The sequence below is a fragment of the Triturus cristatus genome, chromosome 8, assembly GCF_964204655.1.
Source record: "Triturus cristatus chromosome 8, aTriCri1.1, whole genome shotgun sequence".
In the NCBI taxonomy this organism is placed as follows: Eukaryota; Metazoa; Chordata; class Amphibia; order Caudata; family Salamandridae; genus Triturus; species Triturus cristatus.
In genome coordinates this window covers 72,826,906-72,848,037 of record NC_140591.1, presented here as the reverse complement: position 1 = coordinate 72,848,037, position 21,132 = coordinate 72,826,906, and the positions used below count along the sequence as shown (strand labels likewise).

The window sequence follows — 21,132 nt, the reverse complement described above, 5'->3', positions numbered from 1 at the left end:
TCGTAAAAAAACAATGAAATTCCCCCGTTATAGTAGGTTCAGACAACTATAACTCGCGCGCCAGTAGAATATATATATATATATATATATATATATATATATATGTTCTGCTCTACTTTTCTTTATTTATATTAAGGAAAATCGCACATTGTAATCCTGTGTTTGCGTTTAAAATAATAATTCAAATGTGAATAAGGTTATTTTTATTCGTTATACAGCCCTGAATGGGCTTTAATTTGCTTTGATGTAACTTTTTTTTTAAATCCTACATTTTGTGCCAAACATTTAGAGAATGCTGTTCTAATTAATTTTCATCATAGGTGGGTTATTAGTTCTTCTCCAGCGTTAAGCCCATTCGGGTACTTGGTCTGAAGTTCGATAATATATCTTGACTCCAGACGTCGTAACCTTTTCTCTCTGTCTCCCCCTCTGATTTCCTTGGGGACACAGTCTAGACAGAAAAACTGTAATAGTGATCTATTGCTATTGTGATGGCTGGCGAAATGGCGGGCAACTGGATAGTTTTCATCCTTATTGGCAATTGCCCTTTGATGTTCCAGTACCCGCATCTTTACTGCATTGACTGTACTGCCCACGTAGCGATAGCCACATGGGCATTCCAAACAGTATACCACATATGTCGTGGTACACGTCATGAATTTAGAAATCTTTTTGTTTTGTTGGTACCCAGGGGTTTGATAAATAAAATATATGAAATCTTAATTACAAATCCATTTTTATTTTTAACTTGTTGACAATTAGTGCGCGGAGGAAGAGTGCAGTGGCGAGCAGAAACAGTTAATAGACTTGCTGGCAGGAGTGTAGACTTCACGGCGCAGGAAAAGAGATTTTCTGCGAAGTGGAGACTATCTGTGTAGTTGTGAAGGATAAACTGCACCAAGATGGCCGCCACATGGACATCGTGTGACGTTATGCCCAAGACGGATAGCGTGCTAGAGAACGGAGAGAGAAAAAAGAATGTATAACTCAGGTTTCTAATATGATTCCATGAACACATTCAACAAATAATTTGGAGTCTCTTTTGTTCTCTTCCTGTAATGTCTTGTACATACATATATATTAATTTCTACTAAATCCGGTTGAGACATTATTGTTAGTTTCCTTGTACTCACCCAGATCTCAACCTGGTCTATGGGTTATACTCCTGTGGTGTTTTACTATGCTGCTATAAACATGCACATTTCTGAAAGTCTTAGTTCTACTCCCCGGCAAGGATAAGGCAGTTTTGTTCCTTTCTTTAAGAATTTAGCCTCTCGTCGATTTTCCACACGTTGCACAGCGTTTTAAATTGAATTTCTTTTATTACTTTAAATATTCAAGTGCATCCAGCATGTTCTATTAAAAGATGACTCGGAGTAATGTTTTCAATGTTGTCCTTAGAAATCGCATTGTAGTTTTGAAACTGTGAACAGTGTACAACTTTTGTCCATTTTTACCACGTTGCAAATGTTTTTGGGAACATTTTATTTAGCAAGCAAAGTACTTAATAGTTTAGCAAAACTGTTTGCAGCCTTAGTGTGTTTTTTCACATTGTAAATATTTACTTTAAAAATAAAATCAGTCTTGTTTTTATCCTTCTGCATGTATTTCACATAATAAAGAGCATTCTGGAAGCAATGAAAAACACTAAATTGTAAGATTTTGCAAACATGCCTGCATTATTTTATATTGGAACAACCAAGCAGTGTAAGCGGAGCTTACAGTTCTGTGTATTTCCTCAGAGTGCTCGCTCAGACAGTAAAAGCTTTCCATTAGTGATCCATGAATATCATTGTGAACAGCTTAACATTTATGACTGCATATTTCGCTGTAACAGCAAGCAGTTCTTTCCCACAGCCATACTGTGGCACTGGAAACTTGCAGTCAAATTAGTGGTGTAGTGCCTGGAGGCTACTTGTACAAGGGATAAAAACATCAACACGTGTTTTCTTGAACCTCAAGCAATGTGTGTTGGGTGCTAGGAATTTCCCAAATTGTGTCTCATGACCCACTGGTGGGTCGTGAGCTGGTTCTTCGTGGATAGTAAAAGTCAAATAAATAAAGCTGCCTTTTTAAATTCATTATCTTGTCACATTTTGCTGTGCTAGAAAGACGGAGCTCAAATGTCAGAATGTCTTTTGACAAATTGCTGCTTTTTTAATATATGGATCGGTGTTTCCAAACTCCTCACTTTGCAGTCCGGTAAGAAAAGTACGCGAATTATGCGACAATCTTGCTGGGGGTTTAGGTCTGTGAAAGGAAAGGATGTCATTTTTTTTTCTTTTTTTTGTAACACATCAATGTAATTGTGGTTCGAACAAGTTTGTGTACCATTGCTACAATTGCCCTAGAGCGCCTATAGTTAAGGAATTAAATTTTACTTGCTAGCCCATGCGTTAGGTACTGCGAAACAGTGCTTCTATATACTTTGACTGCACTTTTGATCAGACTTATCAATCCTCAATCATAAGGAAGTCTTAAGTCACCCCTTTTGTGTATTGGTTTCACTGTGGAACTTTACCTGGAAACAGGCGGGTGGTCCGTTTTTCACCCAATGAATGGGTAATATTGCTAGGCTCACCAATTCCCCCTGACAGGGACTGTACATACCAAAGCAAGGGGAAACCCAGAGCAGACCTGATTTTATCACCATCCACAATTTCCTAGTGTTCCCAGACTAGATAACTTACACCATTAGAGACCTATTCTTACAATAAAATGTTTATTTTTTTCACTTTTAATTGATCGATATCTGTTTTAAAGCTGCTTGAACTGTCACAAGGCTAGACTCTTATTCAGAAATATTTGTGATTTCTGCAGTTTGTTCTTCATTAATTGACATGGTTTATCAAACCAGCCATGTTGCATGGAATAGGCCAAACTGAATTTTCCTTCCTTTGTGGAAGTGTCTCCTGTTTTCTGTAAGTGAGATTTTCATAGCCAAAAACAAATATCATTTGAGATAGTTCATTCGAAGTTTCTAATTTGTTGCTAAACATGCAGAGCAGTTTAAAGCTAGGCAATTAGTGTTTACATGGTGCATAATTTCAATCTTTGAGATTATAGCTACCCCAAGACCCAACCAGGATGTTAATGCTTTTCAAACTTAGTTTTTACCAGATGGGGGAAAGACTATACTTTTAGTACTTCTCTCCAAGTCAGATTTTTTTCCCCCTCCCAACCAGTCTTAAATCTGCTGTGCCCATTTCCACAAGCAATGGGAATTGATTAAACGCAGAAACATTTTAGTGCAGTTGACAAGACGCCGTTTGTGCTAAAAGAACCTTGTCTTGAGACCTTAAGGGTTTGCTGTTTTTAGGTCTCGCCTGACCCAGCGCATGCGTTGGTCTGGCGAGACATTTAGTAGGTGGGTTTCGAAAGTGCTACCCACATTTTTGTGCTGGCTACAAGCGTCGGTGCACGATGGAGTGTACGCGCCCAGCTACTCCGCACATTCCCCCTCCCTTCTCGCCCAGCCATCTACCTTTCCTGCGCCAGCCTTCAGCCCCATTCCCCTCCCCTAGCTGCTGCGTGCGCATCCCTAGCATGCGTCATCGCGATCACTTTAGCTTTTAGAGTGATCGCGATAGTAATGAGGGACCGATAGCTCCTTCACACTGAGGCCACATTTGATTGAATAAAAGTCTTATGTTCTTTAAATAGGGGTGCGAACGTTCTATTAAATTCCAAGGGAATCGAGTCAGTACCTGCGGCATTACCAAAGTGGAGACAAATAAATGCGGAATAAATCTCATCCCATTAAAATGCCCCTTCCAAGAGTTATCTCTTATCTATAGTCCATTTATTTAAGGCCACTGCCTTAAGGAAGTCGACTATTTGCTTGGTATTACTTTTAGTACTGCCTCAAGTGTTTGCTGTGGATAAACTAACGTTTGTATCAGTCCGTTGCTTAGTCTTTCTTGTCAGTCTCGTGCTATCTTCTGTGGTTTTCCCCATCTTTTCTTGTCAGTCTCGTGCTATCTTCTGTGGTTTTCCCCATCTTTTCTTGTCCTGCTCTTAGATCCTAGTTTCTTTCCTATCCTTTTGATTAGATGGCTTGTATCCTTTAGCTGCTTATATTCTGGGAACTACGATTTTTTTAATTTTGCTAATTAGCACTCCATGGGAGTGCATGTATTTTCGGGATCTCTCCATGATGTGCTGCTTACACCTTCACGTGTTGTGCCCACCCTCCCCGAAAGGTAGTTGCTTTCCATCCAGCTTGCCCGATGCTTCCTTCACCCCTCATCCTGCTTGTCTTTTTTTGTCTTTTTAGACCTACTCCACCTCCATTGCTTCCTCCCACCGGACTTCACAAGTGCATTTCCCCCCACCCCTGGTATTAGTCATCCGTTTTTTCCCCCCAAATTATTTTGATGGTCCCGACAGCTGCAGTTCGCTAATAGGATGCTTGCTTCTAAAAAAAAAAATCTGCACTTTTATTTAATTTGCCACTCCAAGATCAACCACCATCTAGTAAATGTAAATTAAAACAAGAATTGGCATAGCCAATAGGTCTCGCTTTTGGGACTTTATAAGTGTTTAGTCATGCAACAGTTGATGTTGATGCACCAAGGATATTGTGCTGCATAACTAAATACTTATAAGATCCCAAAAGCGAGACCTATTGGCTATGCCAATGCTTGTTCCCTTTTGTGGCTAACTGCTGTGGTAACCGCTCCTGAGGTTAATATTTCTGTTTCACATTTATTATGCGATCAAGATTTTGGTTTGAAAAGGGCCAACAGTTAGCTCCCTGAACAAACCAGAAAATACTTATTTCCCTGAGCCTCTATACATTCCCAAATGGTACCCGCACATGCTCCCTGTGATGGGGACCATGCAGGTCGGGGCAGTGATTACTGATCTACTAGTGGGACTGTCTTTTGTGTTGAGGCTTATGCGGAGGCATTACATAATCTTGTGGGGCAAAGGATTTGTTTGGTGCCATTTCCTTTCTGCTCGATTCAAGTAACTTTGATTGCCCCTGCAGTAGTCTAAGTGACCATCCTTATCCAGACACCTCATCCTCCACCCATGCACAGTATAGTGGAGTTGGTGACTAAGCGCAGACAGACAGCCAATACCGAAACATTACACTAGCAAGAAGAGCATGACCTTCCCAGCAATTGCCAGGGTAACAATTGCCATTGCCCCCTCCCAAAGAGACCATATTGCTGTCTGCCTTACATAAAGAGATCAGGGCTGTGTGCTGTGCCATTCCAAATATACCAGATTGTTCACCTTCTAAAGACTCTCTAATTTGCATTTGTAACATGAGTGCACTTAGTATGCGTCTTTCCAGACAGACAAGACTGTATACCTTGCACTTCAATGCTAGTGTATCCAATTCCTGTCAGCCTATGGTCCCGCTGCATCACTTCCCACACTGCAGCGGTACACTTTCTGCTCTTCCACGCACCCAATATTGTTCAGAGTAGGCCATGCAGGGAGAGAGATCTCTCTATATATTGATAGTGTATGGTGTAGTGTACAAATCTATATGCTTGTGTAACTGTTTGTGGCATGGTGTAGCTGTAGATACACATGCTGTGCATACTCGCGCTGTGCATACTCTTGTCATCTAGTGTTCGGCTTAGACATGTGGAACCTGTTTTTCTTCCAAGAAGTCTTAGTCACAAGGTATAGCAACTCCACCTATTAGTGAAAATGAGCATAGGCTCTATTGTTAGATTCTTTTTTTTTTTTTTCCTACTACTGTCCGGTTCAGACGTGTTTCATTGAGGTCCAGGTTGACGCTTCAGATGTGATCTTCGGGCCCAATCGGATCCTTTAGAGCCATCGGTATTCTAGTCATTGTGTTCCCCTTGTTTGTTGTGCTCATCTCATCCGGTTCGACTATAGACTTAATCACCACTCTCGGGGCCTTTTTCCTGTCAGAAACTGCCCACAGTGTCACACCAAGTATCCATGGATAGACCTCTGAGTACTTTTATGATGCCTCCATACACCCGCCCCGTAGGTAGCTACTGACAGGCATTTAGATTTGTTTAGGGTTATCATTTCCGCTACCGGCTTATGTCCCAGCTTACAAGCAAAGCGGAATTGCCCCTCTACTGTTCAATTTATTATCAAAAACATTACCTAAGTAAGTAAAATTGGACACCTTATCGATAATTTTTTCCTAAACCACAAATTTCCTTGTTTTGGTTCGGTTGGGACCACATACCATGATAAAAGATTTAATAAAATTTACTTTTAGGTCCATTGACAACATGAAGTCAGTAAAAGCATTTAAGGCTTTTTGGAGGCTATTGGCCGTCAAAGCCATCAAAACAGTGTCGTCAGCATATTACAACAAGGTTACTGATTTGCCTCCTATGCCCGGAAAATCTTATTGCTGCTCTAGCAGAAATGACTCCAAACCATTTGTGTATAAAAGGAATAGAAAAGGGGCCAGGATACAACCTTGGCGAACCCCCTCTGTAGAAGCAATTGGCCTATACAACCTTGGTATGTGTAGAAGTATATGTGCAAGAATATACTGCCCTGTGGTAGCCTTCTAACCGCAAGTCTAACGCAATTGACTGGCGGTCCATAAGTTACCATGGGCTGGCATTAGGACACTACCTGTGTCCAGCACCATGATGGCCCGGCTGATTTCTTTAGTGTCAAACACTGCTTATTAACCCCTGTTACACTAGTAGTGGTGAGGTTCAACCAGCATGTACCCAGGTGGCCATTTAGACAGTGCCCACCTTGTTTAACCAGTGTTCTTGTGCCTGGGTGGGCCTTTCCGAAGCTTTGCCGCCAAGACGCAAGTCTGACCTTATGTTGGGAAGTATTTGCTGATCCCAGATGTCAGGGACAAAGGACCTGTGTGAGCAGGAGGTGAGACCCATCCACACAGGATGGCTAGTGAATTACACCAGTGTGGCGGTGAGCCTCATAGGCTTCACTGACTCCACTGGACAAAGGAACTGTCCCCCACTTGAGGACAAAGCCTCCTCCTGCCCCAGGCACTGTTTTAGCAGGCCAGCTGGAAATTAGCTATGCAAGAGGCGTACACCTCCACAAGGCTGTCCACACCTCTGGCTCTGACAGCAGAGGTGTACGACTCAAGATGGTTCTGGCCATCTTGAACTTAGGCTGAAAAAAAGGTTCTGACTAGTTTTAGTGACCTACACCCACAGGATGTTGTCACTGCTGGTACAGATTAGCCGCAGGACTAGATGCCCATTGACTACTAGTCCTCACACCCACTAACACCCCTAAATCTAGGATTTAAGGGCACCCCAGAACCTCTGATTCGATGTGATGCCAAGAAGATAACAGTTTCAACGACCAGGCAGGACTCCACGAAGAGAGGAGCTAAGCTCTGCATCTGTGGCAGCCATCCTTCACTGGCTGGACGACCTGGCCCAGTGCCGACTCATTTTTAGGTCGAGGACTACCGGTCTGCCGAAGGCAGAACCGGAAGTCGGGAGATTTAATGACTTGGAGAAGAGGGGCTTGAAACCGCCCCTCTTCTCCCCTGTTCTCCATTGACTGGCCTCTTGAATGCTGGCCAGCCACTGGAGAAGAGGTCAGTCACTCCGATGAGGCCCCGTCTTTTTCGGATCGGGGGGCGTGTTTTTTGCAGAAAGTCTCTTTATCTCCTCCAGCCAATGGCTGGAGGAGATAACAGCAAAACACGCCCCCGAATCCGAAAACGACGCTGCGTTTCTCCGAGGCATTTCTGCTCTGCCTCGGAGAAAGGCGGTGGTGTGCCTTTTGCTCTGCCTTGTTGGTTTTGCAGTTGTGGAGACAATGCTTGTTTCCCCTCTGTGATAGTCGATTTAAGTCCTGCTGGTCAAAGCTGGCCGTTTCCTTACATTTTTTTTCAAAGGTGGGATGTGTAAGAGAGCCTTACACCCCCTCCCTCCTCCTCCCCTCCCGCCCCCCTTCCCTTTATCCCCACCTCCTGTGATCTGTAAGAGGCACTGCAGACTGGGAGAGGGGCCAGTTGTTGCACAGGACGTGGAGGGAGAGAACCCAGGCTGCCTGAGGCGCTAATTTTTGGGGGGGAAGGGGGCGTTCTGCAGATCCTGATATTGAAACGCAGATTTCTTTCCACACGCACTCCCTTCGTATTTTTGTGCCGACTTATCAAGGATGTTGACTTTGTTCCTGGCTCCCTGTGAATGGCTTTTTTGTACCTGAACACCGTGAGATGTGCTGGCTTCGTTTTATTTGATTTTGGGACCCTCTTTTGCGCTTTTGGTGGTGTCTGCAGAGGAGATGAACGTCGGGGTGGTTAAGGGTGGAACTGTGCCTATGTTGAAGTGAGACTGAGTTGATCTCGGAATTCTTCCGTGATTTGGGGGGGTGGGGGGGGGGGGGGGTGCGCGGGAAGCACCCTTCCGGCGAGTCCGGATAGTTAACATGCAGCGGTGTTTGCAGCCCCCATGGAAGTCTTTGGGTTCACGTTGACCGTACCAAGGTTTGGGACTCAGTGCGCTGAAGAGAGCCCCTGGTGTGGGCGATGCCTAGAATTCCTAGGCACAAGAGCTGGAATGATAGACTAGTGGGTCACGGCAGAGATCAGGGTAAACCCCGTAGGTCGCACCTTCCTGCAGGGCCAACTCAGACTTTCATCTTTATGATTTTGGCACGAGTCTCCTGTAGGAACAACATGTAGTAATCAAGTCACACTGCAGTCTGTGAATTGCCGGTATAGTTGTTAGCAGGGGTTGACTGGTGCTGCACTCATTGCTGTGATGCGCCGCCGCTGCTGGGTTTGGGGCAGAAGACGTGGCTCCCATAGCAGTGTGTGAGCTGCGGCGGGTCAGCCTCTGGCACGCCAGCCCCTGCACTCAGTGGTCCCCCGTTGACCTGGAGGGGCACAGCGCGTGAGCAAGGATGTGCATTGGGGCTCAGTGTGTGCACAGGGTTTCCAAAGAGTGACAAGGATGTGCATTGGAGCTCAGAGTGTGCACAGGGTCTCCAAAGAGTGACAACAGAGAAGACTGCTCAGATGGTTAAGGCGCCTGTTGGAAGAATAGTGTAACTTCAGGGTAGCAGGTTTGACGCCCAGCAAACCGGACAAGGCCTTCATAAAAGTATATCACTTGTGAGATGTTTTTGTAATAAGAAGCATGTGTGTTCCTGGTCATATCCATCTATCGGATTTTAGAGTTCCCCTTGGATCACTGCACGCTGCCAGGACCCCCTAATAGCCTCACTACTGTGCTTACACGCCGTCTGCCTGCCCGCCCGATCACCGCATCTCGTGTGCCCTGAAGCAGCAGAGTGGCTTGCAATACACTTCATCTCGACAGCTACCGTGTCACCCCCTAAAAATAACGACTGGCTCTTCGTGCGCACCCTGTACGAATGCAGTCTGTACCTATGAATGTCGAGCAAAACAAACTAGTAAGGTATCTATGTCTCCGGGTGTTTGGCGAAACTTTAAAACTGGGACACTGTGAAGTGACTTGTTGCAATCCTGAATTCTCGTTGAGTGAGTCCGTGCATATCACTTCATTTCTCTCAGGTTTCACCTCCTTTTTAGTAAAGTTAGGAGCGCTCGGAAAGAAGCCGAGACCCGGCTTCATGCGCTGTGTATAAAAAAAGGACTATAGGGGCATATTATCAAGGAGGGCGTTAAAATTATCGCCGCTTTAGCGGCAGAAAACTGCCGCTAAAGCGGCGATAATGGGCTTGATAATATGCCGCAGAGAATTCCTATAGAAGCCCATGTTCTGGTGTCAACATGGGCTTCTATGGGAATTCTCTGCGGCATATTATCAAGCCCATTATCGCTGCTTTAGCGGCAGTTTTCTGCCGCTAAAGCGGCGATAATTTTAACGCCCTCCTTGATAATATGCCCCTAAATTCGAAAGTGCCTAAAGACAGTTCTTCATGCGTATAAATGAAGAAATGCAGGGTCCGCAAGGGTTTCGTGAAGCCCCCGCCGGCTGTCCCCAATGCTGGCGTTGACGATCAACAGGCCGATGCCTTTTGTTGATTCCACCTTGCAACGGTCTCGGCATTGTTAAAGTTAGAGCTATGGCATTGCTCATGACAATGCCGTTTCTTTAAATGTTTTAAAAACAAAACCATAAACAAAAATAATGTCATGAGCAATGCCAATAGCTCTAACTTTACCAATGCCGAGACCATTGCATTGTAAATGCTTGTTCTGTTTCCAGAGGGTTTTGCTCTACTCGCCCTGCATGCACCTTTTGGCTAAGGTAACCACCTCCAACACCACAAGCCTGATTAACAGCTCCGTTTCACAGTTGAAGTGCACCTCGCCACCCCGCTTCCCTAAGCCAGATAAAATTGTACTAGCTGTTGTGAACAGGTCTAAGGACTCCCGAGACCACAACTGAGTGGGTTCCGTGCTTTCACCTTGCAACACTAGTTTCCAAATCAAGCTCTTCTCGAACACCACCATCTGATGTGCCCTCTGCTGCTGACACAGGAGCGCACAATATCCACTCCAGTGACCTCCTAGGTTGACACGCCTGGCTGCGTATCTCTGGCTTCAAGCCAAAGGATCTGCTCAATGGGCTGTTCAATGGAAAGCACATTTTCAGACCGCAGGTTGACCAGATGCTGGAGAAAAACTATAAAAAGTCACAGGTACTGCAAAGGCCCTGGAATCTTTGCACACACCATTTGCCCGCAGCGCCTTTAGGAAATCTCAATACCATGGAGGCTCAAAGACCCTCTTACAAGGCCTCAACCTTTTTTTAGGGGGCAACAACCATAGTAGACCACTCTCTGCGGCTACTTCCGACGGGGCTGCAGGGGGTAATGACTCCAAGTGCGCCTACTTTCACATCCAATTCACCCCACTCACCGCAGGTTCCTCCAGTTCAGTCAGCATTATCAGTTCAGAGTGCCTCCTTTTGGGGTTGCCTATTGCCCCCAGAGTGTTCACCAAATGTCTTGCAATCGTGGCCAATACACCTCAGGCGACCCAGCATTCACGTCTTCTCTTACTTTCATGACTGGCTGATTAAGATCGCAACTGAACCCCAGTGCTTAGCTCCCCCATCCCAGGCCACCACATGCTTCACGGTCAAGGGTTCACCATCAATCAAACCTCCAGTCCCAAGCGTTCATAGTGGCATTTCTCAACACCAGAAGAGAGAGCCTTACCCCAGTCCAGCAAGAGTTCGAGCCTTCAAGGTCTTAGAATTTGGTTACCTTAACCTTCCCCCGGAGTTCATGATCCTCCTCAAGGAAGGACATAGCCCCTTGTGGTGTTCAGAGGACACACTTCCACACCCCTCCACCGCCTTTTTCTCTTTTTACCTTTATTCTTGCGTTCATAAGTATCTCTGTATTCCATTCCTTCCTCACCCGCCATGCGGAAAAGCAATCTGGAGGTAATGCCCATGTCCGTTATCACTAATTGGTGAAGTCACTATACCCTGTGACTTCTTTGAAGATTGAAGAAAAACAAGTCACACGTGTTTGAGCCCAACGCTAGATGGCAGCAGTATGCCCAGCATGTAAATCTACTGCACTACCCGCCACAAATGGATGCTTGCAGGTAAGTAACATTTTCCTCATGCCCGTGCTGTGCTACAATTATTGTTCTGTATGACTGTTAAAATGAAAAATGTTAACTTTGCATATATTTTGTGTGGTGAAAATAAGTCTCCACCAAAGGTATTTGCTCAAATATGTAAATAGTTCTAACCTCTTGTTGTTCGGAATTTGTTAAAACACTGGAAATTCCCATTTTAATTTTCAAAAAATAAATACTGAAAACAAGAAATCCTAATAAATAATGAGCTTTTGATTATGCAGGTTATGTACAATGTGATTAAGGTTACAACCTGAAGAGTGCCCTGGTTTCTAGAGTTGAATGTGCTTATTTTGGAATTGCAAGATGTAAAAATGTAATCTTGAAGCTGTTCAGTAATGCAAAATCATAAAGTTAGATGAAGAGTTTGATTAATTGTACCAGAAAATATCATGGTATGCAGATGTGTTGTGCAAACTGGTGCTCTGGAAGTGTATTTAAGGCTAGAAATTATAATAATTGGACCAAATCTTATAACTCCCTGCATAATTTACAATATTGATAAAAATATTTCCTGTCGGAGTACCACCCTCCAATCACCCTGCTCTCAACTGTTAGGCAGCACCTCGGTTTTTCTACCATCTCCAGATCCTTATGGACCAGCGGTTTGCAACGAGTAGCTCGGGAGCTACTAATAGCTCACAAACGCCTTAGAATTAGCTCTGAGGTGGAGCCAAACCCGGAACCTAATTCACAGGACATGTGCATATTAAAGAAGGCAGCATTGCTCATCTCAATACCCTTAAGAGTAGTAGCCAGCCAACCAAACGGCAAGGTCTCATGTTAACATTAAAACACACACTGTTGGCCTGCCAGGTCTAAAACCAAAGGAAATGATGGACGGAGTGTTGAACATTGCAAGCACTCACCCCCAGTCAACTGATCTGGGTTTAATCCATCACCATTCTTTAGCCCACTCTGCCACCCCAGTTCAGACATGGCCATATGCAAATCAGTCTGACCCTGTGCCTCATGGGAACAGTGCAGCCCGAACTGCCAAGCCATGTCTTCCCTGGACCGGAAACAAGCTTCCTAGGACCGGTTTCTGGCATTTCAGCCGTCTTCAGCCAGGCTTGCTTGAATCCAGTGGCAAGCCTGGCTGAAGATGGCTGAAATGCCAGAAACCGGTCCTAGGAAGCTTGTTTCCGGTCCAGGGAAGACCTGGCTTGGCAGTTCGGGCTGCACTGTTCCCATGAGGCACAGGGTCAGACTGATTTGCATATGGCCATGTCTGAACTGGGGTGGCAGAGTGGGCTAAAGAACTGTGATGGATTAAACCCAGATCAGTTGACTGGGGGTGAGTGCTTGCAATGTTCAACACTCCGTCCATCATTTCCTTTGGTTTTGGCCTGCCAGGTCTGCCACACAACCTTCTGTCTCCACTCTCAATCTAGCAAATTCAGAAGGAGATTGGACAAGGTTTAAATCCTATTCTCTCTGTCACGCTATGAAGAGCGTGGAAAATGGGCAATGAAAGAAGAGTGCAAATGTTCCAGCAGTAGCCATTGTGAACTCCAAGTGTGAGACTGCAGAAGCCAGAGTGAAAATGCATGTCAGATTAGCCTAGGAGCTGAGGAGAACACTGTTTGGGTCCAGAGCTGTGACAGTTAAGAGTTTAAGTGCATGATTCGGTGTGCATACCCGTGTGCATATATTTTGTGTATATTTGTCTGCATGTGTCTCTCCTTAAAAACAGAATTGATCAATGAAGGTATGCCTGGTGTTAAAGGTCACCAAAAGTATATGGTGCACCCATCATAAGGGGTTCATCCCTGGCACATTTGTTTCTGTTCATGGAATTACAGTAGTAATTGCATAATAATGGTCCTCCTTGATATATTTTGGGCATTCTTGGTCTATTGCTGTCCTAAGAACAGCAATCACTGACATACTAAGAGTATGACTTGCCTAATTTTAGCCATTCCTAACATAATGTTTCGCCCACAACCACCTTAATGTAATTCTGTAGGCTTCCTTGCCATTATCTTATCCATTCTTGGCACAATGCTGGCCATGGTATAAATGTGAAGCGATACCAAAGGGGATGATGGATGGAGCGTTTGAGCAAATCAAACAATCACCCCCCAGTCAACTGATCTGGGTTTAATCCATCATTCTTTAGCTCCCTCCACCACCCCAGTTCAGACATGGCCTTATGCAAATCAGTCTGACCCTGTGCCTCATAGGAACAGTCCAGACCGAACTGCCAAGCCATGTCTTCCCTGGACCGGAAACTAGCATCCCGGGACCGGTTTCGGGTTCATAACCCTCATCAGCCAGGCTATCTTGAATCCAGTGGCCTGGCAGTTTGGGCTGGACTGTTCCCATTGGGCACAGGGTCAAGACTGATTTGCATATGGCTGGGTCCAAACTGGAATGGCATGGTGAGCAAAAAAACGATGGATTTAGGCCCAGATCTCTGTACTGGGGTGAATGTATGACATTGTTCTGCATTCTGTCCATCAATAGTTCTTTTTGCAATTGTCACCCCGAGTGGGACGGGTATGCACAGACGTGAGTCGCGTGCTCTCCATGCCACTGGAATCAAGCTATCCTGGCTGAAGAGGGGTGAAACCCCGAAACCGGTCCTAGGATGCTTGTTTCCAGTCCAGGGAGGACCTGGCCTGGCAGTTCGGGCTGGACTGTTCCCATTGGGCACAGGGTCAAGACTGATTTGCATATCGCTGGGTCCAAACTGAAATGGCATGGTGAGCAAAAAAACGATGGATTTAGGCCCAGATCTCTGTACTAGGGTGAATGTATGACATTGTTCTGCATTCTGGCCATCAATAGTTCTTTTTGCATGGTATAAATGTGGGTATTGGCATTATCAGCATACAATCAGCATCGATGTTACGGTGAACATCCGTTTACTATGAGATGGATTTGTACATGTCAGTATGTGATGAAAATGCCAAGTTGATGTTTTGGTGATGTGTACTTAAAAATGAAGACATTAATTTTAAAGAAATTATTTTATTTTTTCAGGAATTTTTTTTCCATCTGTGAAATTGATTTTTGTTTGCCGTAAATGGCAAACAATATGTATATTTTCAGAAACTGATAGTCTGATGAAGACTAAAGTTTGCATTTCGAAAACGTTCCTAAAGCTGTTGGTTGCATGAAGAATTGGGTGGTCACTATGGATAATTCTGCTTAGGGTGGTCACTACTGTAATGCTAACATATAAGGTCACTATTGTACAGTAATAAAATTAGCTGGTAGCTCGGGAGGATTTTTCTTGAGCCCAAGTAGCTCTCGCTGTAGAAAAGGTTGCAGACACCTGTACCTTTCACACCCCCACCTTTCTTTTGTGGGCCGAGCTCTCCTATCGCACAGAGGTCATGGGATCAGGCACTGTGCCGGCAGCCGCTGTCAGCACAAAGATGATGCTCCGGTACAGTGTGGATCTGCATTGGAGTCCTTACATTGGTATAATTGCTCAAAAACAATAGGTCTGCACTGGTCTCTTGGAGCAATATGGTTGTTAGCAGTGCCTGCACATTCTGTCGTGTTAAGAAAACACAAGGGAACCCAATATGCAATTGGTCAGGGACCTTGGGTGCGTATGTAATTTCTAAAGACAGTGGTCCCTAGACAATCAGAATAATATTAATAAATATAGACTCAATCAGTGCTATATTATTTGTCCAGCTGGACAGATTTTTTATTTATAATGATTGTATGACATAAAGTAAGAGAAGAATCCAAGTGGGAAACAACCTGCGTCCTACTAACATTAACCAACAAAAACAACATTTAGGGAAGGGTTCAGGCCAGGAGGGCGTGTCTGCATAAACGTTTGAAGATAATACAGACTGATTAACGTGGGGACACCACTACACATTTGGCATCACAGTATAGTATATGCATATGGTGTACATTTTGTCAACTGCGTTTCGATCCCTTAGGTTAATGGTGGGATCATCATCCGGACACTTAGTTATCATGCCTGTGTACATTTAGTTATTGCGTGAGATAACAAATTAGGTCACGTTGGGCGCTGGGATCGCTAAGCGGAGGAATTAATTATCCTGCTGGGGTGCAAAGCAATACTCCAATTATTGCAGCGGTCGCGGTCCTGGGGTGGGAGAGTTCTGAGGGATTCTCTGCTCCTGTCCGTGATGTGCGGTCCCGGCGGCGAGCAGCCCGAGTCGTGGCTGTCTGAGACTTATTATTCTGATTGTCTAGGGACCACTGTCTTTAGAAATTGCACATTCTATGTCTCCATCCCTCCCCCCTCAACACCTCTGAGGGTCTCTGGATAAACGAAGGCGCCTCACTCCATCGTCTCTGATTGCACTTTCTTTTGCCTTCTGGAGAGTGTGAGTGGGAAGCCCACCCGCCTCTTCAGGACCCATTCTCATGAAAAACTGATGCAGATTTGAAGTTGTTTCTATAAAAAGCAAGGTTTTCATATTTGTTCTATCGACTTTGCCCTGACTCTAAATATTGGTTGTATTTTACTGGATTCACTTTAGTATAGGTTCTCTTGAGTATCTTGATCCTACACTGGACAACACACATCCTCCATTGTTTACCACTATTGGTGTGATCCATGAGCTGCTCTGATCTCTACACTTAACCAGTTTGCTTTAGGTAGATTTTTTTTTTAAACTAGTTCAGACTACGTCAAACACGTTGGTGCCAACAGCAACTTTGTGTGTGGGAGTAACATGAAATTAAATAAGTGAGCTTTTATTAATGTTAAGTGGAATATTGGTCACTAAAACGGGCTTCAAGTGTTGGTGCTATGGGTCTGCCCAAGTGTAGGTTTGATTTGCATTGGTCCGTTGAATCTAAATGTTAGCATTTTCTTGTACGTTTTGTCTTTAGAAATCAAAATGACTACTCCAGTGAAAGAGAATGTCCGTCTGAAGAGTTATAAGAACAAGTCTTTGAATACAGATGAAATGAGGCGGCGGCGAGAAGAAGAGGGGCTTCAGCTGCGCAAGCAGAAACGTGAAGATCAGGTATATATTCCAGCAGTTGCAGTTTTTTAATGCACCAAAAAATATATCGTTTTCTTTGAATGGATGCAACCTCTTTATTTGTAAATCCTAAGCAACTCTTGCCTCCTTGGTGAGCGGAGTAGGAGAAATCTGTGGCTTCCATTTGTGCCTCTCATCCTGTACTGCACAAATTTCAAAACCATAATCTGTGATTTCTAACCATCCCTTTAGCTTCTGGATTTAGTTTGATCTTGAAAAGCTTCAGAGTTATCCATGGTTAAGACTTTCTCGTCATCCTCCGTATCCCCTTCCTTAAGATTTTACAGGTGAGAACCCGAGTGCTCACCTGTTCCATCTTAATGCCACCATTGTTTGAAGGTGCTTCTATTCTGATGGAACTTAGGGTATTCTTAATCATTTGGACTGCACTGTTCCAGTTTGCCATAAGAAATCTGGCAAACTCATTGATATTAGTCTGCGTCTTGTGGCACTTGGTATCGGTGTACGTTGCTTCGGACAAGATTCCGGTTTTCATTGCTATGATTTCATTCTGATTCTATTGCTAGGTGTGAGCGTTCTGTCTTTTCTTTAGCTATTATGGTTTCTCGGTATGGCTTCTTCCATATATTGACACACTATTTAAATAGCTAGCCAATAGTAAAAGTTAGCATCCAGGAATCTTTGTTTTGGCAATTGTATTCTTTGAGGGAACATGTGAGAATCACTCCCACAGTCTTTACGTTTTTTTGATTGACTTGTTGTTTTCATTTAGATTTCCTCTGAAGCCCTGTGATTTAAACATAATCCTTGAGCACAGTCACGCATGTATCCTTTTACTCATTTGTATTACAGGAGGTGGGTATCGGACAGGTGGATTTTCAACGGATTCCATTCATGTAGCTACATTTATAACTAGATCTGATTAGTACATTTGATGGTAATAACGGATCTGGCTCCGATTTATTATCCTGAGAACTTATGTCTTTGAGGTGGCATAACATGGTTATGTGGTCCTTCCCTGTACCCTTTCCTGAATCTGAGGGGAGTGTTTTTTTAAATATTTAACTGAATCTTTACCCTTCCAGTCTCATTGCATTTATTAAGTAATTTGCTCGCTTCTTAATTTCAAAGCTTTTTATGAGGTCAATTGAGGTAAACCGAACTGCTTTACTTCAGATAGAACATTAAAAGTATAATATTAGAGTAATTTGTCCTGTTGACACAGTTCCTTTTACCTGATTTTGCAGGTAGAGCCTCTAAGATTGACCTCCCTGTCCCACAGGTACTGTCATCTCAATTTGTTGAATCCCTGCAACTGAATACTTTAGCAAGAGCACATTTTTATCCCTCTGGCATAAGGCCTCTTGGGAGTCCACCATAAAGAGGGTGTTTCTTCCATTTGTTCGCTGTGCTTACCAAGACACAGAGCAGCTCTCGAATTTCCAAATTAGGCGTAATCCTAGACTGCAGTTAGATCTACTTGTTGCAAGTTATATGCTCTCATTTGTGAAATGGGACTCCATGGGTTTTGGGGACCTTGGGTCTGAGTAGTGAGATTCCTCAGAGTCTTGGGTAATTCCTATGGCAGAGGTTTCTCCCGCTAACTAGTTGATACTCTATTGGCAGGATGAAAGGCACCAGCCAGATTTTCTTCACTGAAAACAGTTGCAAGGGTAACAGAGTATTCCAGCAGTGCAGCAAAAGCCTCAGCAACCACAATGACTGCTGGTGTCAGATTGGCAATCAGCACTAAGGTCTGAAGGAGGATTGCCAGTACTCTTTCAACACAGAAGAGTAGTTCAAAACACAAACGTACAACGTTAGACTCTGGTTCTCCATAAAGGGATTTAAAAAAAAAAAAAAAGTATTCCCGGCCAGTGTAATTTCTCTTCAAATCTGCAAACCCTCTTTGCTCATTTTAAATTAATGTTGCAAAGGAACATAATTTAAGATTTATTTTTTTAAACAATGTCCTTTAGTATTGAGCCATACCCTAATACCGTTTTACTGAAAACACCCTGTACACTTGCTTTAAAAAAAGGAAAATTGAGCAAGGAATGGTGTTTATTTTTATTCTGACAGTCCATGCCCCACCATGATTGGAGAGTCAGTAAGCTATTTACTATTTTATTCTCATTTGAGCAAGGATTCCCTTTCATATTTGAAAGGATAACTACAAAATAATTTTTTTGACATTTGCTCAAAATTTCCCAACAAACTTTCTTCTGGTGCTGTTCCTTTGGCCACGGTCAGCTTGCCTTTAGAAGTGTACTCATTACTAATGTTATACAGTGTGGCATACACTTTGAAGGATAGGCAGAGGATTTACCTTCTAGCAAAACTGAGCCAGATGATAACCTCGCCACCCCCAAAAAAGAACCAGAAGAAGTTTCCTTCACCTCTGCACTTCAGAGGAACTAATTGTGATATCTTAGGACATCCTCTCAAAAAAGAGATGACCTCAATACAGCTGATGGTGAACATTGACATGCAGGCCTCCACTGTCAAGAACATTGCTGGTGACCTGCTGACTTCTAGGCTCCATTGGCTGTAGAGAAACTTTCCTTTGGGGGGAAGGTGGCGCGCATCTTCTTAACATCAGCCAGCAATTGTTTTAACATTTGCTGCATCACAATGTTCGACATGGGAGTGCACAAGGAAGAGCACCTCCTCCAAGTATCTAAAACATCTGTCTGTTTACATTCTGCTCTCACTTAAAACTGCCTCCCTGTTCCTAGGTTAGCTGCAGCAAATAATCAGACCTATATGTTTCCTATCTAGTCCCCTGCACGTGCTTTCTCCACAAATGAGAGCAAGGATGGGGTGCCCTTTAGAAAGAGATCCCCTGAGGCGCGACATATTGCAAAAGCAAGGCCGCCTTTGGTGCAGACATTGTGTGTCTCAATGACCTCCCATTCCATGAGGTGAGCAACAGCTTGAGGAAACTTAATTTCGACAGAATTAAGTAATTTTCAAGATGCTTTGTCGGAAGCCTTGAGCAAGACCAGTGGTTCTGCTTGTTCGCACCTACTAAAGATCTATGGTTAATCTTTTCTCTATAAAGTGTACACATAATTGTATTTTCTATTTTCTTGATTTATCCCTTGTCGGAATTTGGAGTGAACTTGCTACTCCGTTCTAATGTGTAGAAATATTAATGAGCATTCCATAATAAAAAAAGGTTAAGCTACATACGTAAACCATTTTCGATCATGGCCTGATATTTGCCCTTTCTTTTATCCATTCTCAATCATGGAGTTTTGTTTCCTGCTAATGCTGGTTCTGGAAACAGCCTCATCCAAGATTTTGAGCTCTGTCTTGTCAACTGTACTTTCCCAGATACCCCAACAGGACATTGGGGGAGAATGGCAAAGCTCCTTTTTATGCAACTATTAAGTCCTGCCTTGACTCGTGGGGCCGAGAACCTGGCAAAGAGACTGACTTCAAGGCTGTTACTGATATACTAGGACCTAAACCCAACCAAGCTGTGTCACTTGGTACTAACTTGAGCTGCATCTACCACAATACCAGGGCCCATGATGGAAAAAAGAGTAACAATGCAGTGGTGTTGCTTGTTTCTCTTGTTATAGCTAGCACTAATTGGAGAACCCCTTTTCTTTGAGCAGGCTCATAGGCTGCGATAAAAGACACACTGAATCTAGCTATCTTCGGTGTCTGGACAACTGCACTAAAAGCGGGTTCGAACTCCAAACCCTCTAGCTCAGGCTGTTGTGGGCAACTGCAGTCATGACTTCATCTTCCACATGAACATGGTGGCAAAATTTATTTTCTGCCTTGGGGCTGGAGGGTCTCTAATTCATACCAACACCAGTTTCATGACTGAATATGAGCTATAACTGCGGCATATGTTTGACAATTCCTTGTTACCAGACTATTGCCAGAAGATCTGCACATTTATACTTCCCTTTCAACGCCATGAATACAGAGTATAAGGGCATAGGTGGGCATCATTGGAGTCTTTTCATTTAAAGCCAACAGTATAATGTGGGCCCGCTGCCAGCCAAACATAAGGGCTATCCAAATAGTACTGGACAGATGAGTTTTTTTGTAGCTTGTGAAGGCCTTTCAAGACACACCTTCTTTTGCTCCAAGTCTCCAGGAGCTGGACTATGTTCCTTATGCCCAAACCCTCCCATCTAAAATAAGGTGCTTTTAGGGAAAAGATCAGACTTGCACCCCAGGCATCACAGCGACCAAGAGGTCTCTGTGCCTTTCCTCTGTCTCCATATCCTTTTTGTCCTTAGTCCTAGAAGGCTTACTTTGCTCTCATAGAGGGAAGTGTTTCCGTCCATTGTAAATGTATGTGTCTTGTAAAGCGCACTGCTGCCCTGAGGCGTTGTGGCGCTTTAGACCGCTGGGGAACCCGTCCTGGCTATCCCTGTGAGATGGTCCCTCCTGGGTATCTCCAAGGTGAAACCAGCCATCCCCGGCGAATGTGGGGGGGCCGTTGTGGAGATGAAGCAAGCTAATGCCCAGAGTTGCCGAGTGTGATCCCTGGTTAGAGTAGGCACCGAGGCGAGAATTATCGAGTCCGCTGGCCCTGGTCCACGACCCTTTGTACCTAAATCAACACGGCTCATTGATCCAATCAGTAGTGTGAAAGCTGTGGTCTGT

The 21,132-nt window shown here is 44.1% G+C and overlaps 1 protein-coding gene across 1 annotated transcript in view; it reads left to right on the top strand.

Annotated features, from left to right (window-relative positions):
* Positions 1 to 21,132, top strand: part of KPNA1 (karyopherin subunit alpha 1) — a 311,573-nt gene that overhangs the window by 35,076 nt on the left and 255,365 nt on the right. Inside the window, exon 2 of the mRNA XM_085621023.1 lies at positions 16,382 to 16,518. Coding sequence (XP_085477149.1) covers positions 16,390 to 16,518 — 129 coding nt within the window. The 5' untranslated portion in view covers positions 16,382 to 16,389. The remainder of the gene's footprint in view (positions 1 to 16,381; positions 16,519 to 21,132) is intronic.